This window comes from Leptosomus discolor, chromosome 12 (assembly GCF_034619465.1).
Source record: "Leptosomus discolor isolate bLepDis1 chromosome 12, bLepDis1.hap2, whole genome shotgun sequence".
NCBI classification, from domain to species: domain Eukaryota; kingdom Metazoa; phylum Chordata; class Aves; order Leptosomiformes; family Leptosomidae; genus Leptosomus; species Leptosomus discolor.
In genome coordinates, this window is record NC_141402.1 from 9,959,055 (window position 1) to 9,986,622 (window position 27,568).

The window sequence follows — 27,568 nt, forward strand, 5'->3', positions numbered from 1 at the left end:
TAGAGGGGCAAGCTAGCAGTTTCCTTCGTGCTTCTGTGTGGAATGTGTTATGGAGTCATTAACAGAGAAGACACGAACTGTGGAGATCATGAGATTTTACTGCTTTTGTTTTCCTTCCTGCTGCAGGTTAGTGATTGGTGGGAAGAATATATCTACCTTAGAGGACGTGGACCAATTATGGTTAACAGTAACTATTTTGCAATGGTAGGTAAATACTATAAACACCTTATGTGTCAAAGAAGCACTGTAAAATTTCTGCCAGGGATCTTATTTCGTGATGTCTTTCTGTTTAGAAATCTATTGCTGCTGAGTGTGTGACATTTGGTTTTCTTTCTTCTAGTATAACCTGCAGCCAATGTCTTCGAGTACAATGCTATCTTAAGAATAAACTTACCACATCTGCCACTTAGGCAAACTCGTGCAGTAATGACATAGGTCTGTGCTGACTGCACAAGCAGTCTTTAAAAAGCTCCCTGTAAAACTTCATGGGTAACAACTCAACGAGGCGTGTGCTCGTATTTGCAAATATCTGGATGGGAAGTAAAATTGTAAAAGATGCTAAAATTATAAGCAAAAAGAGGAAATATGCTAGTCTGGGATTCAAGTTTTAAGTAGCATTGTCTCTTCTACTGGATGAGTAACAGCTATCATGTATATTTTAGGACCAGTGTGGTTGAAGCAGATTATAACTGTTGAAGAAATTTAAGTTTGAAGTGATGAACTCACTGCACTAGTGCACTTTGTATGTTTTTCAAGTGTTTTCTATATTGACCAGAATAAACACCAGAATGTGGATGAGAAGTACTATCAGTATTTCTTTTAAATATAGTTGATAATCATTGACTTACTATTCTTATGTACTTTGCAGGATTTCCTTTATTTATCTCCCACAACCCTGCAGGCAGCCAGAGCTGGTAATGTTATCCATGCTATCCTGCTCTATCGGAAAAAACTGGATAGACAAGAAATCAAGCCAGTATGTATATCAGTTTAAATGTGTCTTGATCTTTTTCCAGCCCAGTCTGTAAGAAGCTGATCAATTTTCAGAATGGGAGAGGAGAGGAATGTCTTAGTGTAAGAACTACATGTAAAATGGGGATAAATTGGTCCCAAACATCTTGGGTTATTACTTGAATTGCACATGGGCAGAAACTACTAACTATCAAAAATCGGGATTCTGGCATGCTGACTAATTGCAATGTTGGAATAAAGATATGGATTTGCCCAAAAGACAAATAGAGGCTTGTACTTGCATATGTTAAATGTTCTGTATAACAGATGTTATTGGTGTGCGCTAAGCATTTGGTGATACTTTCGAGCCACTGAACTCTGAAAAGTCCGTGGTATCATGTAGTGTGAGCACAAGGGGTGGCTGGGGTGAAGGACTGGATCTTGAAGCCAAGATTGGGCCAGTGGCAGCCTAAGTACAGATGATGGTAAAATCCTGTGTTGCACTAATTTCTGGGTAGCAGAGATAGTAAGGTGAATCCCACTCTGAATTTCTGTTCTCTCAGCTGTGTTGTAGCAAACAAGTATTGTGGAAACAATTAAGTTGTTTTGTTGAAAGTCATGGCAGGGATTTGATTAGTTGTGTGTAGCTACAAATCTGAGAAATACAAGCTTTTGTTCCTACACAGCTGGAAATAGCTTTTAAAAGAAGAAATTCAGGGGTAATGCTTGCTGTATGTGTAAGCTTTGCATCCGGACCAGCCATTGAGAACTCTTTGTATTTCAGATGCTAGCTAGCTTCAGTTGTCCTTCCTGAAGGGGTGAGCTGATAGGAGGGGGAAAAATACAGCTTTCCTGAACGGTGAGCTGATAGGAGGGAAGAAAATACGGCTACTGGAATGTCAGTGTTTTCTTCCACATGTAGTTCAAGGAAAGACAATGAACAGGGTGGGGAGGAAAAAACAACCCTGAATTCATGTATTATAAACCTTCCTGTTCTACACCCTGTCTTTAACCAGATCTTGTTTCTTTTTTTCCTTTATAATTTGCTAATTGTATTTACAAAATTACATTTTAATGTACATTTGTGGCACAGATTCTTCTGATGGGGTCTACAGTTCCACTCTGCTCAGCTCAGTGGGAACGGATGTTTAATACCTCCCGTATCCCAGGACAGGAATCAGGTAAGCAGGGCCAGCCAAGGAGAATAAACATCTTGGTGGAATTCAGGTTTTGATGTATTTTCTGCTAAAATCCTGTTTGTTCCAAACGCGAGAAGCAATACTGTGTTCTGATGCTCAGGAAGTAATGAATTGCTGTTGGAGTGCATGGATGTGTTTTCTTTTAGGGTGATTTTGAAACTTCTTCAGTGTTCTTTGTTTCTTTTACTTAAATTAAAAACTTCAGTAAACTGTCTGCCCTCTGTTTTTAATTTATAAATAACCTTTACTTTTCTCCATTCTAGTCTTTCAGGATCCTTTGATATCTACATGTTTATCTTTTAGAAGTTGTGTTCTCATATCTCAACCATTTTAAATCCTTTGCTTGCTTGACTTTCGCTTTCTCCTTTCAGCTTGTGATTCCTGACAACATCCAATTGTATTCTTCTCAGTATGAATATATGTTCAACAGTAGTTTTTGCCTGGTTTAGGGGCAGGGACAATCTTAGTCCTATCAAGGTTTCCAGTGCCACTGTAACCTTGACCTTTTGTAAGCACTGTAAGACATCAGTGAAGTGAAATCACCTGTAATAAAGACTGCATCCAAAACTTCCTGTAACACATTAAGAAAATCTATACTCTGGGTTTTGTTGGTTGCTGCTCTGCCCTAACTCCCAGCAATGGTCTGATTATCCTAAACTGTGAGTAACTTAAGTTTTCACATTTTAATGTTGAATAGAGAGGCTGTTGACTTACAGCAGGGTCATTTTCACCTGACTCTGTTCCTGCAACCTCTATTTATTGTGGGACACTAAGGATGATCACAAGCAATCGTGTTAGCTCAGTCAAAAAACCTGATTGCATCTGTGACAGTTCATGTATGCTTTCTCACTGTAGGTGTGCGTATGCTCTCGTTCCATGCATTCATTAACACTGCCTATAGACGTAAAAGCATTACACTCTAGTCAATGACAAACCTTTGACAAATTGTTTGTTGTTATGATATTTTTGTGTTGAGATATATCTTTTTGATGGTCAATACATTGTCCAGGATCTGAGGATGAACTTCTCATTATGGCGTTATTTTTCTAAACATAATGTATCCCTAAATGTTCATCATGGGTTTCTCCCCAGGGTAGCCTCCAAAGATCTCCATCAGCTTATCCTAAACTTTCCAGGCTCAAGCTGGTTTTTATGATCTATATATGGTGGCTTTTTTCTTGTTTTGGGTTTTTTTTGCTGAGTTTTGTCACTTGTAAAAGGAAGCAGATTGCATCTAGAAATACTAATACTTGTAGCCAACAGGTGAAAGAAAACGTTGCTACCCATTTTCTCGTTGTTTGTGAAGCAAACTAATAATTTCACAGCAGTTCTGATGTTCCTGTGTTCTCTACAAAAGCTTAAGCTATATCTAGGTTTCTCTGATTCAGTTATATGCCAAAGAGTCTCTTAGAACTGAGTTCTCATGTTTTATCCAACACTACATCATTGTGGCAGCACCAGAATGAAATACAGTATTTGGCAGTGTTATCGTGATAGTCATGATTGGTGCAGAGGACAATTTCTGGGAATTTGGAATGCAAGGGGTTATTGTTCAGTCATGTCCATCGGGAATGGGCATATGGGCTGTCACTTGAAGACACGATTTTTTTTTTTTTTTTTACTTTGAGATCTGTAACTTGCATTTCAAGCTGCCTTTGAGCATGTTAGTCCCACTCAACTACAGAAAAACCATAAAGAGTTTCTAAGTAGACAAATGGATGTGCCTACTCTTCACTGCTGGAGGTCTGGCATTTGCTTTACTGTATGATTGGGTAAGGGGGGAAGTGGCATTGGGTAGTGGATAAAGCAGTAGGTGCATGTGTTGGGTGAGGATTTTAGTCTCAGTTCTGCTGCTGGTCCTTGGTAGATTATTGAGGAGTTATCTCAACTATGCCTCAGCATCCTTTATCTGCAAAATGGAGAGAAACGTATCGCTGATGTGATTGCTTCCTAATTGTGAACTAGCTTAAGTAAACTAGCAAGCTTTGAAATATCTATTAGACACCCGTAGTGTATGAGCTGTTGTTTTTTTAGACTGCTTCATGTACTGAAAGCACTACCCTTGCCCCTTCCCTGGCCTCAGTAAAATATAAGGTATGGACTGTTTGCATTTAGCTTCGATGGTCTCTCTGACATGATGGAGTCTGAAATGAGTTTTGCGTACAAGTGTACAAGTGGCCCATTCTAATTATAACTCCTGATCGAAGTACATCCTGTGTGTCTTAATGGTTCTTCTCAGTTTCTCCTGCTTAAAGTCTTTCAAATTAAAGGACAGTCACAATCACAAAATTACCTTCTTTTCTTCCCAAGCACTTCATACTTCCTATTTTACTCTTTCAGTTTTCTAGAGGAAAAAGAACTTTTGTCATTCTGTATGATAAGTGAGTTATAATGACATTTTTCCCAGATTCTCATGAGTAGCTTGATTTCTTGCCCCCTGATTTCAATTACATTTGAACTATTTTATGTATGTTACAGTTCCTACAGGAGCAGCATATTTTTAAAAAAGTTGTGGCATGTTTTCATGCTAAGGAGTGGTAAAATCTTAATGAACACTTTATCCTGCCACCTGAGCAGTTGTTTAATCTTTGTGTGTCTTACCAAAACACACTATGGAGTGAACTGCTGCTTTTAAGCAGGGAAGAGCCTTTATGTCTCTCCATTCCCATTTTTTCTATAGGAAGCCCATGCAGCATGTTACATGTATCGTCAGATGTACATACATGACTACTTAGACTGGCAAGAGAAAGGAAAGGATTTTTTTTGTACTACAATAACTCTGTACTCCAGGTGCATAAATCTGTATTTAGGCCCATAAGTAAGGTAATTGCCAGGGCTCACCGGTTATTGTGAAATGAGATGTTGATGTAGATGACTAATGATCTCATTTTTGCTTTTTACACTCAAGAGGTTGTTGTCTTTTTTTTTTTTTTGTATGGACACACCATGTACATGAGACACATACTTGGGGTGACCTGACTTGAGTTGGGGTTACAGAAAAAGTTACCTCACTAGCTGATGGCTTTGCTGTTTCTTTCCCCCTCCATGGGGTTTCTTCTCAGTTCACAGCCCATTGTATTAATGTACCTGACAGTTGGAGTGGTGCTTCTGCCAATGCTAGCGCTTCTGTCACAGGTGCCCTGTCTTTGACAGAAATGCCAAGTGGGTGGCTAAAGCTGTGATTAGCATAAAACTGCTCCTGGTGGAAGCATACGCACCAGATGGACCATACCCACCAAAACTGTAGACAGCTCCGAGCACCCGAAGTGTAGAATCATGACTTTTAGGCTCAGCCCTCATTTTTGACATCATCTTTCTGCACTCTCAGTAATGGGCCTTTTCAGAGTCGTAGGAATGTAACATTCTCTGGAGTAGTGAGGGAATTCAGTTAACAGTTTTCATCAGCTGAAGACTTTTCCTGGCTGCTGTAGAAACCTTCATCTGTACGTTCAGTGCGTTCATTATGAAGTTCAGGCTTATCCCAATTCAGCGATATAAATAATACAGTGAGGAAAAATTTGTGACCTAGGTTTCTGCTTCACTGGCTTCTGTAGCACTACACTTCTTGCCATAGATGGAGAATTCCCCCTGCATCTGCCAGGATAAATGTGAACAAAAGCTTATGATACTAAACTTGAGCTCTCCAAGACTCCCCACAGATTGTACCGTGAGTTGTCCAGCACTTGAATGCAGATGACTTAAAAGTAACTTTCGTCAGCTTCATCTAGGGTGCTCTTTTGCTGACCACTTAATGAGACCACACTACTAGTGCGGACACAGAAATACAGATTTAGTTGCTTAATATTGGCATCCAGTGTGGAAATTGGTGATGCTTATACATACAAATGATTATCAGGTCTGGGTATTTGACTGTTTCCTGCAGGAATCTGTATGCTGAAATAACATGGAGTGGTTTATTCCACACTATTTATTACTTTGTTAAAATAAGTAAGCTGTAGCTAACTGATAGTGCATGCAGTAGATATTTGGTATTATTTAGTGCATTAGTGTTTTGAGACTTCACATGAGTTGTTTTCACATGAGTGATTGCAATTCTAGATACTCTTCAGCATGTGAAAGACAGCAAACACATTGTTGTGTATCATAAGGGGCGTTACTTCAAAGTGTGGCTGTACCATGATGGCAGACTGCTGAAACCCCGAGAAATTGAACAGCAGATGCAAAGAATTCTTGATGATGAATCAGAGCCTCAGGCTGGTGAAGAGAAACTAGCAGCTCTTACTGCAGGAGATAGGTATGGTGGTTATTATTTTTAAAATTAACTTTAATGTTTAGAAATAGTTGCATAACACATTAATTGAATGTTGGCTTTGGAATTTTGGAATGGTCTACAGTCACTTGCTTATACCTTGATTGCAGATTTTGTGTATGGCTAGCATGTAACAGCTCCTGAGTCACTGGTAGCTGTATGGAGTTCAAAGTAATTTGGCAGTGGCAACCCTGTGTACAAGTTACCTGTACTTAGCTGGAGAAGTTTGATTTAATTGTGGTTATCATAAGAGTGGTAACTGGAAGCTTTATGTTATTACACCTGTTGAATTACTTGAGTTTTATATCTGCTCTGGGGTTCACTGGCATTTTAAAGAATATCTTAAAAATTAAGATTGAGACTGTGAATGCAGTAGCTATTACTTCATACTCATGACTTGCACCTAGAAAATACCGCAGTATGTACTCCATTGGTTCTAGGTGCCAGATCGCTGAATTCAATTAAATTGCGACAAGCTTAGTTTGATCTGTCTAGTTATTTGTGGACAAGGGAGAGAAAGAGCCCTGGATTTGAATGTCTTACTAGGAGTCTTTCCTCTTTCTCACTTTCTGCTTTAAAACAAACTGAAATATTTTTTCATTGGGAAAACCACATAATTTTATAAATAAATGTGCTGCAACCGTACAGAAATTGCATTGTTCAGGACTTATTTAACTTCAGATCTGTTTCAGGCATTTACCATGGAACTTTCTATAGGCAATTAGGTTTAGGTGTTACAACAATGGATATTAACGTCTGTTGATTGTTTTCATTATTATTACTATTTTCTTCTTCTGTATAATAGATATTTTCTTTTATTAAGTTATAAACGTTGATGATTATGCTATATGTATTGTGTGCGGCAGAAATGTTGAATTTCTGAGGATTAAGCTTCACACACATGTAATAGTATGCTGAATTGGTTCCTAGGATTACATTGTATGTGTATTTTTCTGGAAGTCTTCACTGCTGATATAGTTTAAATGCAATGAAAGTCATTGCTTCAAATTTGATAAAAGTAGGAGGAATGTATCATTTTGATCTTAAGGGTGATAAAACATTGACAAATTCATGTAATCTGGCTATAAACCAAATTCTTTTTGCAGAGTACCATGGGCTAAAGCTCGACAGGCTTATTTTAGCCGTGGAAAGAACAAACAGTCCTTAGATGCTGTTGAAAAAGCAGCCTTTTTTGTGACATTGGATGACCTTGAGCAGGGGTACAGGAAAGAAGATCCAGTGAGGTCACTGGATGCATATGCAAAATCCTTAATACATGGCAGATGTTATGACAGGTACGTATTGACTGTGTGGCAAACACCTTCACTATTTAGAGTTTCACCAATTCATGTGGCTAATGTATGAATTAGTGATTTTAAGCTGATAAATTTCATAGAATCACAGAAGGGTTTGGTTTGGAAGGGACTTTGAGAGATCATCTAGTCTATCCCCCTTTCCACAGGCAGGGACATCTTTCAGATTGCTCAAAGCCCCGTCCAACCTGACCTTGGACACTTCCAGTGATGGGGCATCCGCAGCTTCTCTGGGCAACCTGTTGCTGTGTCTCATCGCCCTCATTGTAAAAAAAAAAAAAAAAAATTCTTCCTTATGGTAAATCTACCCTCTTTCGGTTTATAGCTGTTGCCCCTTGTCCTGCCACTACAGGCCGTGGTAATAAGTCTTTCTCAGTTTCTCTTATAAGCTCCCTTTATATATTGAAAGGCCATAAGAAGGTGTCCCAGACCCTTCTCTTCTCCAGGCTGAACCCCAACTCTGTCAGCCGTTCCTCGTGGGAGAGGTGTTCCATCCCTTTGGTCACTTTTGTGGCCTCCCCTGGACCTGCTCTTAACGGATCTGTGTCTGTCTTGTACTGAGGACCCCAGAGCTGGAGACAGCACTCCGGGTGGGGTCTCACCAGAGCAGATAGAGGGGGAAGATCATCTCCGTGGGCCTGCTGGCCGCACTGCTGCTTATGCAGCCCAGGATACAGTTGGCTTTCTGGGCTGTGGGCACACATTGATGGCTTATGTCCAAATTTTCATCCACTGGTACCTCAAGTCCTTCTCTGCAGGGCTGCTCAATCCACTCATCCCCTGGTCTACTGGTACCAGGAATTGCCCTGACCCAGGTGCAGGACCTTGCACTTGGCCTTGTTGAACTTCATGAGGCTCAAATGTACGTCTATCTAAATAAACTATTATTTTAAAAAAGCAAGCCAAGAACCATTGAACATTTGAATGTGAATTTTTGAGAGAGGTGATGAAATTGCAGTAGAAAAATGCTTTTCAAATGTACAAACCCATAAGATCTTGATTTCTTTTGTAGGTGGTTTGATAAAACTTTCAGTCTTATAGTATTCAAAAATGGCAGAATGGGTCTGAATGCAGAGCACTCCTGGGCAGATGCTCCTATTGTTGGACACTTGTGGGAGGTAGGTGTTCAGTGCAGAAAATTAATGCAGAAGGTAGTGTGATGTGGTCCATGCAACCGTCCCGGAGATCAGCAGTTAACTTCGATCCCCTGCATCCATGTTGCAGATGAGTGATTATGGGCCTGTGTTTACAGCAACTGCAGAACTTGGGGAAAAAAACCCACCCTTGCTTAAAAGATAAGATTGCTGTCCTTTAATTTAAAGTCTTTGTTGCATTTTAATGAGCATGGATGTCTTCATGGAAAAGTGGTACAGCTTCCCATCTAACTTGTTTATAACATTCTAAATCAGCAGATTGTTGCCTCTTTGGTATGGCATTGTATTTTGTGTATATCCGTGCTTCTGAAGCACTTAGGTTTTCTTGTGCTATAAAAATCCCACACTTCCTTTCAAAATTTAAAGAAATGGTACAGGGTTTAACTTTTCCTCTAAGCCAGTGTTTGATGAGCTGCAGATCAATACTCTGATTAAATTGTCTCTTGTATTGATTTGCAATGAATGGAATAAACATACTTTTTGTCAGGTCTGTTCCCCGTGAGCTTAGTTTATTACTTGGAATCCTGTTTGATTTTTTTTTTTTTTCTTTTTGAAATATAAACCCATAGACAGTTCTGTGACTCAGTCACTCAAAACTATTTCATAACCATTGGCTAATTCTGCTTTATGTGTTTGCTTGGGGCACCAGTCAGACCTGAAAGCAATTTGCGCAATTTCCTAATTTTATTATATGAGCATTTCCATGTGTGTAAGAACAAAAATCCTCATTGCATTCTCTGACCAGGGAAGAAAGAAGGCCAGTGATTCAAGATTGACTTGACAGTGCAGTCTAGTCTAGCTCAGTGGAAGAGAGTTACTGAGCTTTTCTTCTAACGAATGGTGTTACATGCTGTAGTTCATATCTCTGTACTTGCTATTAGTTGGTTCATTTTCTGAGGAGAATTAAGATGACTAGAATAAACTTAAGTAGGATTTCATTTCCTAAAAAGTTACCTGTAGTTAGCTCTTTATAGATTGCCTGTTTTTAGAATAGAATGGATTAAGCTTCATTTCATAGTTGGCATGTTCTGACCACTAAGTGAGAAAACTCAGTTAAAAGAAGAGATTAGAAATATGTATGTAGAACGTGCAATAGTTCTTTGTCGAGCTTTTTCTTTCTATATTGAGCAGATTCAAATCTGTTGATAACTCTGTATTTTAATTTTTTTTAATTTTTTTTTTTAAATTAGGATGTTGTTTGAAATCTCATAAGACAGAGCCTTTTTGGTCTTGTTCAAGTATTCATCTTGGAAACACTCTTGTTTCCCCACCCAAGAGTTCTAGTTGTGCACATATAAAATAAACTGCAGTGTTGAATGGGATGCAAATGTTAAAATTACTAAATCCTTGCAGGGATATGCACTTACTCTGAAATAAACTGTTTCTTGATGAACAAGTTTTGACAGATAACAAATCTGCAGAAATTTTCTAGGATCTAAATTGAACAAAGGTTGTGAAATCTAAGACTCTAAGACTGTTTTTTTTTTTTTTTTCCTACTGGTAAGTTTGAGTTGGGTTTTTAACTGAAACTTTTGGATTAATTCAGCAGCATCTGACAAAATGCACCAGTGTAATTGAGTAGGTGTATCTGGTATTCTTTCCACTCAGAGCAGAAGTGAAAGTACCTTAAAATAAGAGGTAAGATGGAGGGCTTCACTGGCAGCTGATTTGACTATTTGGGAATGGATGATGTTTCACTGTGTACTGAAAATGCGTTATATGGGTTTCACAACCTGATCGAAGTTCCACAGCAGCATGTCCTGCGCGGTGGTTCTGAAGAGTGTCATTCCTTGCAGCATGTCATGGCAACGGAGTATCTTGAACTGGGCTATTCAGAAGATGGGCATTGCAAAGGAGACACCAATCAAAATATTCCTGTTCCTACCAAACTACAGTGGGAAATTCCAGAAGAAGTAAGTACAAAACAGCTCGTGGTCTGAGGAAGAAGTTCCTCTTTTCCTCAGCAGTCAGATCGTTTAAGTAATTACTGATAACCCTATAAATTTACTTTGAATTCCTTTGAGTCCTGTAAGAGGTGTATTTCATGTGTGGACGTTACTCAGTGCACTTAAAAAGATATTAGGGGGTTTTAACATCACTCTTTAAATATTCTGGCCAGGAAATGCCAGTTTTTTATTAGAAACTTTCTTGGTTGGCAACATGTCAAAAATATGTGGACACCTGTTTTAAATAGTAACTGTATTAAATTATGTTCAAGTTGCTGGGGTTTCATTACACTTAATCACAACAAGTGCTCTTGTGTGGTAGTTTCTTGAGATCAGCTGTCTTTTTTTGTGTGTTCAAAATTCTGTATACATGGCAAATAAGATTTGGTGGGGTTTTTTGCATGAGTTCAAGACAAACTGCCACCACCTATCCTGGGTTTTAATTTTAATAAAAAGGTAATGTTTCGTGCTATGTTTAAGCACGTATGGCAGATTGGAAGCCACACAACTGTTGCCATTCTGTCTCTGAGGGTTGTTCTCTTATGTTCTAGCAATTGCAACAGGCTTAATGCTTGTGTTTTTCTTAAAGTGTAGTTTTTGGACTCTGGATGTGTATTGGCTTAACTTAATTAGCTTTTTGAATTCTTTCTGGCAAAGATAGCTTCTCTTTCTCCAAAAGGAGATTATTTGGAGAATGATGTTCCTGGCACACATAATGATAGCATTTCTTAGATCAATTAAAAATACTTGGACTTTTTCAACAGTTCTCTCAAAGGCCATCGAATGCATGCATGTACACATATGTGCATGTAGATATTTGTTTGTTTATTTTAGTGTCAAGAAGTGATTGAGAGGTCTCTGAGCACTGCCGTAGCTCTAGCAGATGATGTGGACTTCTACTCATTTTTCTTCGATACTTTTGGGAAGGGACTAATAAAGAAAGCAAAAACCAGCCCTGATGCCTTCGTGCAACTTGCCCTGCAGCTTGCTCACTATCGGGTAAGAACAGACTGCTTCTAGCTTACAGAATCTCATTAAATTTGGTATACAGCATGTTTGAGTTTAAAATATGTGATTGTGTGAAGTACTTCAGAGTAATCTTGCACTGCTTGTGCAAGGATATTAAAGACGTTCAACAGATATTGGTACAAACCCTCAACAGATTACTAACTGGAAATTAATTGTCCAAAGGTTAGTGTATTGACACTCGTGCAAGTCTTGCTCCTCTGCTTAGTTGGTCTATCCCTAGGCATTCTGGACTTGAAAGAAGTAGGTATGAAATGTGTAGTAGCTGTGGGCATAATCTAAACAATGGTATAATCACCTTTTAGTTTGGAGTTGCCCTTAACTCAGTAGTCTTGGACAGTCCGTGACAGGATTAACAGAAATGCCTGCCTGTGTCATCTTCCATTAGTTCACCTTTCTTGTAATGTGCTTTCAGAAAACAGCAGTGTAGCAACATGCATGTTTTTCATTTTGCTTTCTAGTTGTGTCTCTCTTTTTTTTAAGTAATTCCAAATGGCTTTTCAAAGCATCCAGATTTCCTGGCTGTTATCACCACTTACAGTCTTTCTTACCATTGTTTAATGTAGTTACCTGGTAAATAGTTTGCTTATCCATGCATCTCTCTTTTTATTTTGAACATTTTTCCTCTTAATCTAAAACTGAACAGACTTTCATGATCTGTTCTGATGTATATTTTAGACAGGTAGAGTTGCTAACAAGTGTTAGATAACTTCTATCATTTGACCACTTTTAATCAGTGTGCAGATCTACAGGAAATACGGAAGCCGTATTTCCTGGATTTTGCAGACTGCTTTCACTTCTCACGTTACTGAAAATCCCCACACTGGCATGTGTCTCCATGCTGTTAAACTTGTAACTGAAAATACTTCTAAGGATGTTAGTTTTCTCTATTACTTACCACAGCTGTGTTAATTAGGAACCCACTGAACTCTCAAATAGGCTTTTGGATCATAGAATCGCAGAATGGTTTGGGTTGGAAGGGACCTTAAGGGACCACCTGGTTCCAACCCCCCTGCCGTGGGCAGGGACACCTCCTACCAGACCAGGTTGCTCCAAGCCCTATCCAGCCTGGCCTTGAGCACTGCCAGGGAGGGGGCAGCCACAGCTTCTCTGGGCAACCTGTGCCAGTGCCTCGCCACCCTCACAGGGAAGAATTTCTTCCTAATATCTAATCTAAATCTCCCCTCTTTCAGTTTGAAACTGTTATCCCTGGTCCTGTCACCACCCTATCTGATCAAGAGTCCCTCCCCACCTTTCCTGTAGCCCCCTTTCAGCACTGGAAGGCGACAATAAGGTCTTCTGGAGCCTTCTCCAGGCTGAACAACCCCAACTCTCTCAGCCTGTCCTCGTGGGAGAGGTGCACCAGCCCCCTGAGCATCTTTGTGGCCTCCTCTGGACCTGCTCCAACAGCTTCTTGTCTGTCTTGTGCTGGGGGTCCCAGAGCTGGAGGCAGCCCTGCAGCTGGGGTCTCACCAGAGCAGAGCAGAGGGGCAGAATCCTCTCCCTCAACCTGCTGGCCACGCTGCTCTGGATGCAGCCCAGGATACAGTTGGCTTTCTGGGCTGCAAGTGCACATTGCTGGCTTATGTCCAGCTTTTCATCCACCAGCACCCCCATTCCTGCTCTGCAGGGCTGCTCTCAATCTATTCATCGCACAGCCTTTATTTGTATTTTGATGCCCTTTAGATCAGCTTCTGTTATAAACTGAAGAAAATTGAATGTAAAACAGAGAGGGTAGTCCTTGCTAGTTCAACTGTTCTACTACTGTTTATCAAATCATACTACTAATGTTATTTTTTGCATTTGTTATCTTTAGGTAAGACTGCTGATGGTGAGCTACTGAAAACTTAATGTTGAGTTTAATTTGTGGAGTGATTCATATCCTGTGTGCTTACCTTGAACTGTTGATTAAGAAAGAGGGGCTAAGTCTTGCTAAACCTTTTAAGTTATTTTTCCCTTTTTAAGGACATGGGAAAATTTTCTTTAACGTATGAAGCCTCTATGACACGCTTGTTCAGAGAAGGCAGGACCGAAACTGTCCGTTCATGCACTGTTGAATCGTGTAATTTTGTTCGAACCATGGAAGACCCAATGGAAAGTGTAAGTTCGTGGTGTTGTTACCTTACACAATGCATAAGGCACATGAGTTATTGCTAGATATCTGTATAAGTTCCCAAATAGTTTTTAAACACTTAGAGTGATGCCTTTGTTTTTCAGGAAGGAAGTGTAGCATAAGGTAACTGTCCACCTTTTCTGTCAATGTGGCAGAAATTCAAGGTTATACCAAAAGAGAATGGCAGTAACTTAGCCAAATATGCCATTTCTTACAGTTCCTGAACTCTAGAAAACTGAGATGACTTGTGAAATTTTGAGGACTTGTAAAACCCAAACAGTCTGGAAATCCAGCTGTGTCAACCTATCATACATAACTGTAGGGCACAGCTACTGTACAACTACCCTGTGTGTAGAAAGTAATTTTTGACATAGTCGTCATAGAATCATAGAATGGTTTGGATTGGAAGGGACCTCAAAAGTCATCTGTTCCAGCCCCCCTGCCGTGGCAGGGACATCTTCCACCAAACTAGGTTGCTCAAGGCTCCATCCAACCTGGCCTTGAGCGCTGCCAGGGATGGAGCATCCACAGCTTCCTTAGGCAACCTATTCCAGTGTCTCACCACCCTCAGGGTGAAGAACTTCTTCCTTGGATCTAGTCTGAGTCTGCCCTCTCCCAGCTTCCCACCATTAGCCCTCGTCCTGTCACTGCAGGCCCTTGGGAAAATGTCCCTCCCCAGCCTTCTTGTAGGCCCCTGCAGGTACTGGAAGGCTGCTATAAGGTCTCCCTGGAGCCTTCTCTTTCTCAGGCTGAACAACCCCAGCTCTCTCAGCCTGCCCACGCAGGAAAGGTGTTCCAACCCTCTGCCCATCTTGGTAGCCCTGCTCTGGACTCGCTCCAGCAGCTCCATGTCTGTGTTGTGTTGGGGGCCCCAGAGCTGGAGGCAGCACTCCAGATGGGGTCTCATGAGGGCAGCGTAGAGGGGCAGGATCAGCTCCCTCCATCTGCTGGCCACATGTCATCGTCTTAATGTCAGAATTAATTGCTGTTGCATCTCTGCAGTTAACGTCTGCATTTTTGTTAAAGGAATAAGGTAGCCCTGTATGTGGCAAGATGTAGCAGACTTCATTCTGTTCACTTTTTGTTATAACTACTGCAAACATGATTCTTTCAGACTTGTTGACTCGTTACTACCCTTCACCTGGAATGATCAGCCACAGAGCAGAGTAATTCTGCACTCATAATGCAATTTTTAGTTTTATGTATTATGAAAATTTTATTATATGCATTTATATACTATTTTAAAAAGAGTTGTCTGCCTTTACTGCTTCCTTCTATTTTTCTCTGGGTTTTTCCTTAGATTTTTTTTTTTTTTTTCCTGAGCAGTTGTATCCTCCATGGACTATCCACAAAACTTTACTCCTGAATGCCAGTGGTAGGCCTGCTTAGCATGACAAGTGATTTATTAGTTTCTCATGCTGGACAGAAATAGGCTGCTCACTGTGTCCCAGATCAGAGGTGTAAAATGCAGTGATGCTGGAAATAAGTGACAGGTTGCCATGTACTCGGTGTGCTGCATTCCACATTATAGAATTGTAACAGAATGTTACAACAGAATTACAAAACCACTTTCTTTCAGCACTTGCAACATTTATGCAATGTTCACAGAGTCATAGAATGTCTCCAGTTGGAAGGGACCCATAAGGATCATTGAGTCCAACTCCCTGCTCCTGGCAGGACTGCACAAAACTAAACCATATGACTAAGAGCATCATCTAGACTCTCCTTGAACACTGACAGGCTTGGTGCCCTGGGGACCCTGTTCCAGTGGCTGACCACTATCTCAGTGAAGAAGCTTTTCCTAATGTCTAGTCTGAACCTCCCATAACGCAGCTTCATTCCATTTCCTTGTGTCCTATCGCTGGTCACCAGACAGGGGAGATCAGCACCTGTCCCTCTGCTGCCCCCCTTGAGGTAACTGTAGACTGCCATGAGGGCACCCCTCAGCCGTCTCTTCTCCAAGCTGAAAAATCCAAGTGACCTCAGCCGCTCCTCATAAGTCTTACCCTTGAGACCTTTCATCATCTTGGAAATCTCCTCAATAGGAGAGGAGGTCGTCCTCGTGTTCTATTGAGGTGCCCAAAACTGCACACAGTACACAGGGTGGGGCTGGACCAGTGTGGTGTAGAGTGGGACAGTCGCCTCCCTCGACTGGCTAGTGATACTGTGTATGTGCATTCGACTCCTGCAGCCAGATCCTCTATAGCAACTTTAAAGAGCAGTGGCCCCAAAATTGAGCCCTGAGGAGCCCCACTGGTGACTGGCTGCCAGCCTAGTGTAACACCATTTGTCACAACTCCACGCCTGACCTGTCAGCCCCTTATTCAGTCAATGTAGTATGGGCTTGTCTAGCTGTGTGCTGGACATTTTGTCCAGAAGGATACTGTGACAGACAGTTATCAAAAGCTTTGTTAAAATTCAAAAAATCCCATGTCCACTGGCTTCCCTTGGCCAGCTAGATGGGTGACCTTGTCACCAAAGGAAACAAATTTAGTTAAATAGGGCTGTCCCCTCGTGAACCCATGTTGGCTGTAACCAGTGACTGCGTGGTCTCTCAGTTGTTTTTCAGTGTCTCCCAGAATGACCATCTCCATGATTTTACCAGGCACTGAATTGAGACTGACAGGCCCGTAATGACCAGGGTCTGCCTCCTTGCCCTTCTTGAAAATTGGGGCAGCATTTGCTAGCTTTGTTGACTGAGACCTCTCCAGATTCCTCAGACCATTGAAAAATAATGGAGAGAGGTTCCGTGATAACATCAGCCAGCTCTTTCAGTACCCTGGGATGAATCCCACTGGCCCTCATTGACTTATGTGCCTCCAGCCGGAGCAGCAAGTCTCAAACAAGTTCTGAGTTGGCTGCGAGTTTGTCATCTCCCCAGTCACAGCCTTCCAGGGCAGCGCTCCAGGGGTCCCAGGGCCAGTCATGAGAGTTAAGGATAGAGGCAAAGAAGGCATTGAATGCCTCTGCTTTGTCTGTGTCCCTGCTTGCGAGATGGTGAGGAGCCCTTTTTGTTGTCCTTAGTAGTGGCTGGCTTGAACTCTAGTCAAACTTTGGCCACACAAATTTTCTCCTTGGAGTGGTGAACAGCACCTCTGTAGTCCTCCCATGTCACCTGTCCTTGCTTACAATGTCCATACCATTTTATTTTCCTCCCAAGTTCTAGAAGAAGATCCTGCCCAGCCAAGCAGGCCTTCAGCCCCGCTTGCTTGACTTCCAACACTTGGGAATTGCCTGCTCCTGAGCTCTTAAAAAATGACCAGCATTCATGGACCCAATACCTTCAGTGTGGTCAGTCTGCCTTCTATAATAGCTGTTGCAGTTCCAGCTTTTCTTAAATCATGCTGAGATTTGCTCTTTTTTGCTTTTTTAATTTTTTAAGACCAGTGTCTCTAGAAACTAAATACACAATAGCATAGGGAGCTTGAGTTGTAATCATGTCTGGGTCTGGGTTTAGATCATACTGGAGGTACAAATTTGTTTTCATTATGTTGAGTTTAGCAAGTGTCAACTCTTACCAGCTGTAATGTGTCAGCTGAAATGGAACACATGAGGTTGAAAAGCCAGAGGCTACTAGTGTTTGGGGCTAGTTGCATGCATTGTCTTGTGCTTGAACCCGAGGTGCTCTAGGCTTGAGAGCCATTGCTGTAACTTAGTTTCTGCACCGCCATCCTCAATCCAGTTCACTTAACGGATTTTTCTTCATCTTTTTTTCTACTGTTAGAATGAAAATAAGCTGAAGTTCTTTCGGCTTGCTGCTGCCAAACATCAGCTCTTGTATCGTCTCGCCATGACTGGTGCTGGCATTGACCGCCATCTGTTCTGCCTTTATGTCGTGTCCAAGTACCTTGCTGTAGACTCTCCTTTCCTGAAGGAAGTAAGTGACTTTTATTGATAACTATTAAAGTAAATAATCCTTTGTTTACTTAGTGGTTTGTCCTCTCTGCTTACGTACTTGTAGAACTCTGTTTTTTCTAAGAAAAAAAGTAAGAGTTTAGCTAACATTTCTGAACCTCTGCTGGTAAGAGTACAAGTTCATTTTGTTCTGCTTTATATGTACGCTTATTAATAGACCTATAATAGTGCTTCCTGTGAGCTTTGTAGAGTAATGTGTGTTGTTAAGGATTGCAAGAAAGATATAGTCAGTATTACAAAACAAATATAATATACTGTTTGCTTGTGGGTTTTACATGTTTTCAAGGCAACACAAGAGGCTCTGTGTTTTCTTTCAAGAATATTATTTTGCAACTCTGACAAAATCACTTTAAGTTACTGTGAGTTAAAGGAGCTGTATATTGTGATTTGGTTTTTTAATGCGGAACATTAATGTCACCATTTATTACTGTGACAAATGCTTTATTACTTAAACTAGATTTTAAGGTTGGGTTTTATGAAAGTAATTATATTGCACTTGTTCCTGTTTTCCTGATTAATAAAAAATGTGTTGGTGCTTGCTGCCAGATTAAGCTACTCACATTTGTCTGCTTATCCTCCTAAATGTGAGTAGTGGCCTAGTTGAGAAGAAAACAGTTTTCTATAGCTTCCAGACTTTCAAGATACATATATATTAGGGATTTTACAAGCTTTTAACTTGATGTAGTGTCTTACTGGGATTTGAATATGGACATTAACGATCTTGTTGTTAACAAGACCAGTTATGCAGAATTTACCAGGCTATAGACCAGATTAATCTGTTGAAACAGCATTTCTGTTGAAAGAACTTCTGCTGTCTTTTGAGGAACTGACAGCATAACCTCATGTGTTAATGGTTTCATAGAATCATTAGGTTGGAAGAGACCTCTGAGGTAGTCTAGTCCAACCGTTGACCTAGTACCGCCATGCCCATTAAACCATGTCCCGAAATGCCATATCTACACATTTTTTTAACACCTCCAGGGATGGTGACGCCACCACTTCACTGGGCGGCCTGTTCCAATGTTTGACTACTCTTTCAGTAAAGAAATCTTTCCTCATGTCCAATCTAAACCTCCCCGGGCACAGCTTGAGGCCATTACCTCTTGTCCTGTCATTAGTTACCTGGGAGAAGAGACCAACCCCCACCTCACTACAGCCTCCTTTCAGGCAGTTGTAGAGAGCAATGAGGTCTCCCCTCAGCCTCCTCTTCTCCAGACTAAACCACCCCAGCTCCCTCAGCCACTCCTCACCAGACCTGTTCTCCAGACCCTTCACCAGCTTTGCTGCCCTTCTCTGGACACGCTCCAGCACTTCGATGTCTGTCTTGCAGTGAAGGGCCCAAAACCGGACCCAGCATTCGAGGTGTGGCCTCACCAGGGCCCAAAACCGGACCCAGCATTCGAGGTGTGGCCTCACCAGGGCCCAAAACCGGACCCAGCATTCGAGGTGTGGCCTCACCAGGGCCCAGTACGGGGGCACGATCACCTCCCTGGCTCCCGCTGGCCACACCATTCCTGATACAGGCCAGGATGCCATTGGCCACCTTGGCCACCTGGGCACATGGCTGGCTCATGTTCAGCCGTCTGTCAGTCAGCACCCCCAGGGCCTTTTCTGCTGGGCAGCTTCCCAGCCACTCCTCCCCAGCCTGTAGCGCTGCTGGGGTTGTTGTGACCCAAGGGCAGGACTTGGCACTTGGCCTTGTTGAACCTCCTGCAATTGGCCTCAGCTCATCGGTCCAGCATGTCCAGATCCCTCTGCAGAGCCTTCCTGCCCTCAAGCAGATCAACACTCCCACCCAATTTAGTGTCATCTGCAAACTTATGGAGGGGGCGCTCGATCTCCTCATCCAGCTCATCAATAAAGATGTTAAACAAGACTGGTCCCAGTACCTGATCCCTGGGGGACACCCCTTGTGACCAGCTGCCAGCTGGATTGAACTCCATTCACCACCACTCTCTGTGCTTGTCTATCCAGCCACTTTTTAACCCAGTTTACTGTACAGCTGTCTAGGCTATGAGCCGCCAGCTTTCTTAGGAGAATGCTGTGGGAGACAGTGTCAAAAGCTTTACTAAAGTCCAGGTAAATGATATCCACAGCCTTCCCCTCACCAACTAGGTGGTCACCTGGTCATAGAAGGAGATCAGGTTGATTAAGCGGGACCTGCCCTTCATGAACCCATGCTGGCTGGGCCTGAGTCCCTGGTTGTCCTGTACCTGCCATGCGAGTGCCCTCAAGATGAACCATTCCATAACCTTCCCTGGCACTGAGGTCATGCTGATGGTCCTGTAGTTCCTTGGATCCTCCTTCCAGCCCTTCTTGTAGATGGGCATCACATTGGCAAGCCTATGCATATCAGGACAAGTTTAGCTGTTTCTTTTAACCTCCTTAATTGTTCATTCTATTGAAATAGGAACTGGAGTTATTCTCAATACTGCTTTGAGTGCTTTCTGACTTATCTTGACTAGGTTTTGAGAAAGTTGCATGTTCTTAAACAGTGTGTTATACTTGTTTGCATCTCTTTCATGTCTAATAAAGGTTTTGTCAGAGCCTTGGAGGCTGTCAACAAGTCAGACGCCACAGCAACACATTGACCTGAAGAAGAACCCCGAGATGTTATCCTGTGGTGGAGGATTTGGACCGGTCTGTTTGCTAAATACAAATACCCCTTTAGAAACATTTTTATTTTGAATGTGCCAGTCTAAAACTTTCAGATCTATAATACCTGCTTTTAAATGCATGTATCTAATGCCTGTGATGTGAATGTGGCTTAGAAAAATCTCCATCACCTTTTTCTCATATCCCACTAAAAGAATGGATTACTTAAGGAAGTGCGCAATTATCACATGTGGTACAGGGCTCTGTGGCAGAGAGATCTGACAAAGTGGAGGATTTTATCACATCACCTGTACCCAGAGCTTCTGTACATAAGGCTATTATTGTAGTATCAAATGCCTTCTTAAACTAGATTTTAAGGTTGGGGTTTGCAAAAGTAACTATACTTGTTCTTTATATTTTCTGATTAATTAAAAAATGTGTTCATGCTTTCCTCCAAATTAAGCTACTGGCATTGTTCTGGTTGCCCTCCTTAGTGTGAATAGTGGCTAAGTAAAGAATCAAACCACATTCTACAGCTGCTGTAGACTTTCAAGAAACTAGTGTAAAATTAGAGGTTTTACAAGCTTCTGACTTGCTGTAGTATTTTACTGGGATTTGAATGTGGCCATTGATGATGATGCTGTTAACAAGATCTGTTAAGCAGATTTTGTGGGGCTATAGACTAGATTAATCTGTTTTCAAAAAAGTATTTCTATTGAAAGAACAATAAGAGGGATCACAGGACTGCTCTACCACACAGAAACTAGGATGATGAGTGCAGTGTATTATGGCTGGTTGGTCAAGCTGGAACTTGTTTTTTGTGGGGTTTTGTTTTATTTATTAAAGTTTCATCTTTTAGTAGTTCTTGAAGTTAAAATGGGTTTAAATTGCAACATCAAGGAAGCCTAGCTATTGCAATGCTGCTCATTCATGAGAAACTGGCTTGCTTCAGCAGATCGTAAAGTTAGTATCCTTTGATTTAGGAAAGAGAGGAAGGAGGGTGGCAGCAGGATAGTCTGTGGTTACTGGGCACACTCTAAATATAATATCAGACTGAAACTTGGGACAGTTAATGCTGCTCATGTTGAAATCGGACCAGAGCTCTGCTCATGATACAGGTGTTTAGAAATGTCTCTTTGCTGTGGAGTCGGATGATGTTTCCTTTGGGCAAGTTTTCATAATACAGGGTTTGTGTACTCTGTATTTATGTACTGTATTTGTTTACATCTGCAGAGCGGTCCCATGAAACAGGGTGTTTAGGTGTACAACTGAACTATTTCGTTTCTTTCTGCTGAAGCAGTGAAGCTGTATAGCTGCTTAGGACCAGACCTTGATAGGAGAAGGTCTGTGAACAAGCATTCTATTTCAAAACAACTAAAGCTGGGAAATATTACAGAAATATATTCAGAAAATGTTAATTCCATGCACTTCAGGTGAGACTAGAATTCCTTGAGTGGAATTCAGTCTTCAGAAATGGTGCATTAAATGTGGAAGCTTAATATTTGGTTGAGGAGAAATTACAACTGATTTTTAAAAACTGCACAGTAAGAACTGTGTAATTATATACAAGATAACTTAAGAATGGAAGGAAAAAGAAAGAGTTTAGAACTTGTTTTTCTCTTCTTTCTTCCCCTAGGTGGCTGATGATGGTTATGGTGTTTCTTATATTATCTTGGATGAAAATTCCATCCATTTCCATGTCTCCAGCAAAATATCATGTTCTGAGACGGTAAGAGTTAGTCCTTTCCTATGGCTTAATAAATCTGTTCTGATACCTGCTTATAAAACTGTTTTCTCAGTCTAGAAAAGAAATTAATAAGACTTGCAACATACAGTTGTTGTGTTGTTTCTTTCTCAACATATGCTGTTTTGCTGGGGGCTTTTTTTGTCTTCACTTCTATAAATTGAATAGCTTTATGAACCAAGGAAACCATATTCTATTTCACTTGTGCTTTCAAGCATAAAGAAAGCACGGGCCCAAGGTCATCTTTACACATGTGTAGTTCCCTGGAACTCATGTAAAATGACTTGTCCCATGAACAGTAAGATGGGTGTCTCCTGGTTTTTGTTATTACACTTTTGCTTTGATTTGTCTCTGGCTGCAGCTGTAAAGACAGGGTAAAATGTATGCTGGGCCATAAGTTGGAGTCTGTGCTTGAGAAACATAATTAAATCAAAAATTTATTAGAATAATGCCCATTATTAGAATGTAGTAGATGCCATCTATGAGCTATCCTGCTGTTGTGGAGGCCTGTTTTGAGTGAGCTTCAATTCACCAGTCTCCTTTAGATTTCTATGACTTTTGGTAAACATGTTGAGTTTGTTCAGGGTTATATAGCTGAACTAGTTTTCCGCTTTTGACCTTAACTTGTCCAAGAGATCTTGGTGCCTTTGGTTAATCATTAAAGATTAGGCGATACAACTTTGTTTTTTCATGGTTCGACTAGTTCTTCAGATGCCTGTTAGCTTGTACTTTAAATTTCCCTGTATTTTTTTACTTACTAATCAAGTCAAAGGTCCATGCAGAAAAGGACGCATTTCACATGCATGGCCTTGATATTAGTAGGGTCTTTTGTAGTAGTTCCTGTAATGTAGCTAATAATTTATATTTGTAATCTTAATTTCTTCCTTGTACCATTTATCTGACACTTAGAATAAACATAACAAGTTCATAGTTCGTTTACACTTAAATAATTGTGATTTTTAATACTTTATGTAATTTTTTCAATGGCAAATTATTCAGGATTCTGATAGGAACTCAAATACAAAATGTTAATTTTAATAGCACAAACCTGGATTAATTTGTATAGCATTAGATTTCTTGTGTTTTAAATTCCCCGTCTTATGGTAAAATACATGCTCTAATTCCATAAGCTCCAAGATTACAAGATATTAAAAGGTTCCTTGTTTTGCCTAAAAGATAACTGTTGATTGACAGTACAAGTCTTTGGGTTTGTTTTTTGTTTGTTTTTCTTTTAAAGGATTCTCACCGTTTTGGAAAAAACATCCAAAAAGCAATGGTTGAAATCATGGGTTTATTTAACCTTAGTAAAAACTGTACCAAGTGATTTGCCTTACTGGTGCCAAGTGAGCTCCTGTTGCTGGGTGAGAACTCTTCTGCGCAGTGAATGAGACTGAGGTTTGTCAAGCAGTAGCTGGTGAGGAAACTGAGTCATCATCTTCTTGATCACCTCTGAAAACCTTAGAAGTGTATTGAGTGCTTCACTATTATTTTTTTTTTCAGTAGTTTGGAAGAGTTTATTTCCACAAAGGATGACTTTTGAAATCTTGAATGTTTCTAGGGATGAAGTACAGTATCATTGCATGAAGTCATATATATTCTAACTCCTGCAGTTTTTTCTTAATTTGTATACACTTGCTCTTTTTTTACTTAAAATTAGTCTACTTGTATTCCAGAATCAGAGAGATAAAACACACAGTCTTAAATACTAGATAAAGTTTGATTTGCTATGTACAAATAGCAAAATGCTCTTAAATGTATCTTCTGCTTTATGTCAATGAATGGCAACACTTCTGGCCGTTTACGTTCATTGGGCTTTTGGGTTTGTTTTTTAAAGGTAATTTCTGTAAAACATTAAAAAAAAAAAATCCCTGTTATAACCCACTAACATACCAAGTTGTAGAATTTTTTTTTTTGTTTTGGGGAAAAAAAACATTGGGTGGTGCTACATTGGGTGGTGAAATGTGTCACCTCATTAGCAGATAGCACATTTTTCTTATTACTTACAAGCAGGTTTGCCACATCATTGATTTTATTTCCGTATAAATAAATGGACCTCTGAGCTTGTTCATGCGAGTGCCTTCAAAAAGAAAGATTCCCCAAGCCAGGAAGAAAGCTGGGAGTTGGTTTTACATTGTCACAGCGGTGAAGGTGAAGCAGTAGTAATGCAGATCTATTTTTCAAATTATAACTTAGATTGATGTGGCATGAGTAGACTTGAATATATTGCCCTATGGTGCAGTTAGGTTTAAAGCTCTAATGAAATGCTCCCATCTTAAATGGCAAAGATCAGTCCCTACGAAATGCAGGAGTAACTTTGAGCTACCGATACACATGTGTTTATTTTGGTGAGTGGTATTGGTGGTCATTTGAGACAGGAGTTTGAGACCTGGGGAATGTCAGTGTAGTTAAAGCAACCTGTTGGGCAGCCTACGAAGCAAGGCTGCCCGCAGAGACTGAGCAACTGCTGTTCATCTGCTTTCAGCCTGGAAGGATCACTGCAGTATGGCCAGCCCTCTGCGTGGGAAAGGCAGGCTGTTAAAAGCCATGGAAAATAGCTCCAGAATGGGAAAATCCTGGCCTTCTCGGACCCCTCCTGGGAGGTGCTCTTGTCCAAGAGCAGTTTCTGAAGGATATAAGGAGGGAGGGGAAATCTGTTTCACATAAAAAGGAGCAGAATGTTTCCAAGTGCAGAAATTAAATGGCTGCTACAAAATGGCGTAACTTTGTGCGCGATGCTTCTCTTCCCCAGGCTTTAGAGGTGTGGCTGCTCTTTACGTCCTGCATTGTGTTAAAGTGTACCTGGTAGCACAAAGGTTGTAGTGGTGGTGTTTTTTAAATAGAAGGCACATGATGTTTAGTAACACAGTGAAAGCTGCTCCAGAGCTGTGCTGATTTTAAAAGGCCTTTGGGGTTTATACAAAACTTCTCATTAGACTTTGAATGTTTTCTGGCCAGTATTTCTAACTTTCTATGCCTCTTCATGTTGTTTTATTTTTTTTTACTCTGATCTAGCTATTAAAACACCTGCACATGTTTGTGTGAGGTGGGAAACCTCCAAGATCCCAGATGCATACCTAAGCAAATACGTAAATGCAGGAACCCTCTCACAGGAATTGGCCAATTATTTGGCTCATTATTTGATTAGGGCACAATCCTTTGTGTGGGAAAGGACGCTTTGAAACAAGCCTTGCCGTGGCTGGCTGGCAGGCCTGGCATTCATCAAATGACTGCAACAATTTTATAGTGATCTGTTCTTTTGGAGCTGCAAAAATAATGCACTGTTTTGATTTTTTGTTGACCACTGATCAATTTGTGCTTAAATTAACATTAGGGCATATTAGCTTGTAAGACTTTCTTTAAAGAGAAAAAAACCCAAACAAACAAAAAACCAACTTTAGATTTGACTCTCAGGTTTTAAATGTTGCAAGTCTAATTGTAGTTAGTGCAGTTATCAATGCAATTTTACATTCGTAGAGAGTAGATACAATTGCCGCAGAAAGCTGTTTTTTATTGTATGTTTTAGACATTTTTGTGGTGTTAAATGTATCTTTTTTTAATTTGGGGTAGACCATAATTCTGAAACAGATAATATTTTATTTCATTTTCTTTAAAATGTCAACAGCATGTAAATAAAATATACTTTTTGAATGTAAATCTTAGAAATCCACAGTGAATATAGGTTATTAATAAATAATTTAAGTCTTGATGTTCAGTGTTGTGTACGTACAGTAAAACTGCTTGCTCTTTTGCTCAAAAGCCATAGGAATGTAACTGATGTTACCTAGATTTGAATGAACCTTCTAGTGCAGTGTACTTTGCTATAAAGTAAAAGTTCATATTCCAGAAAAACTATTAATTTGTTACTAAAACCTTGGACCGCCTGTTCTCGGTTAGTGATTTGAGAGCTCAGCATTAGGGTTGAGGAGGTGGTACAAGTCAGGTTGGGTGATAATAAATTGATCTGTTCGTGAAATAGGACTTGGTGGAGTATGTCCAGTGTACATTTTCCAAATTTCTTATTGCAGCTATTTCATGCAAGAAATTAGGAGATCATCAAGTGCATTTAGAGGCCACCATTGTCCCGGATTAACACCGTTCCAAACAAAATATTCTTTTAAGGATTGGGGTTTTTTGAGGGACTAAGGAAGTGTGTGTGCCTTACCCTGAAAATATTGGTTCTAATTTGGCCTTTGTAGCAATTGTTTTCTCATATCAAATATATTAATTTAAGCTAGTGGTTTTCTATCTTGTTCAACTAATCTACATCTATGACTGGCTACTTGCATCCAACACTTTGTCTCTATTTTCTACCCTCTTCTGTGACTTCAAAAAATAAAATAAAATTTCACAATTACCACTGCTTAGTACAGTGTTTAATATCTTGTGTATCTTCTTCCCAGCTCCCTTGCTACTGTTTCTGGACGTGTGAAATCATTGCTATTAAATCCAGTTAGGAGTGGTAGTAGCAGACTATTCAGTTTGTTTTAGCAGTGATTTATACATGTCTTCCTAGTTAACAGGGAATGTGTTAATGAACAGCTTTTCTGCTTCCATAGAAAGAAGAAACAACATAAGTCTTACTGTGGATGAGCTTTTTTTTTTTTTTTTAAATGATACAAATAGCTGCTGGAATGTTTCTGTGGAATGGTCTCTCTGCAAGCCAGTGGATAGCACTGTTTGGTCTTTAGAGTGAATAATCCATAGAAGAGAAATGGTGCATCAGGGGAGAACTAGTTCAGGCACAGAAAGTTGACATGGTTTAAATGTTATTTGCTTTACTGAAGGCTTCCAGTACCTGAAAATGCCTTTGAAATTGCATTAAAGCTAGGGACTACTTTTAAGACAGTTGGAAAGGATTTTTGAATTGCTGTTTGTTTTGTTGTTGTTGTTTGTTTGTTTTTAATTAAACAAAACACCAACAACACCCCCCACGCCCACCCTACCAACTAGTTTTGTGTGACAGACCATTTTCACAGTCAGTTGGCTTGCTCCCTTTCTGGCTGTTGCAGCCTTTGCTCCATGAAAGGAAGACAGCACTTCAGTTGCACGCTTTATCTCTTGGATACTGTTAGTTCCTGGTTGCATTTCAGACATCTCCCACCAAGGCTGGATACTGAAGCTGTACATTTGTATGTTCAGTCTGATGTTCTACAGACACTTTCTAGGCACAGAAACTGCTGACTTATTTTTTTGCCTGTTTTTAAGGGTGGCGAGTAGAAGATGCATCTTACACTCAGAAAATGTTGCTGTAGTTGTACATGATGTGTGGGATTAATCAACTCTGCCTGAGATTAATGAACTCCTGTTGGGAAGCACTAAAACAAAAAATTCAGCTGTTAAAT

General features: G+C 40.4%; 1 protein-coding gene across 5 annotated transcripts in view; it reads left to right on the forward strand.

Annotated features, from left to right (window-relative positions):
* The window catches only part of CPT1A (carnitine palmitoyltransferase 1A), a 33,378-nt gene extending 6,827 nt beyond the window's left edge, over nt 1-26,551 (forward strand). Inside the window, exons 6-18 of one of the 5 annotated variants that reach the window (XM_086472345.1) lie at nt 127-204; nt 869-976; nt 2,045-2,132; nt 6,210-6,405; nt 7,527-7,715; nt 8,746-8,851; nt 10,684-10,800; nt 11,668-11,832; nt 13,825-13,959; nt 17,697-17,849; nt 20,423-20,527; nt 22,119-22,211; nt 23,464-26,551. In XM_086472345.1, the coding sequence (XP_086328471.1) occupies nt 127-204; nt 869-976; nt 2,045-2,132; nt 6,210-6,405; nt 7,527-7,715; nt 8,746-8,851; nt 10,684-10,800; nt 11,668-11,832; nt 13,825-13,959; nt 17,697-17,849; nt 20,423-20,527; nt 22,119-22,211; nt 23,464-23,550 (1,620 nt within the window). In that variant the 3' untranslated portion in view covers nt 23,551-26,551. The remainder of the gene's footprint in view (nt 1-126; nt 205-868; nt 977-2,044; nt 2,133-6,209; nt 6,406-7,526; nt 7,716-8,745; nt 8,852-10,683; nt 10,801-11,667; nt 11,833-13,824; nt 13,960-17,696; nt 17,850-20,422; nt 20,528-22,118; nt 22,212-23,463) is intronic. The other 4 variants (XM_086472341.1, XM_086472343.1, XM_086472342.1 and 1 more) reach the window with 4 other exon arrangements.
* The last annotated feature ends 1,017 nt before the right edge of the window (nt 26,552-27,568 follow it).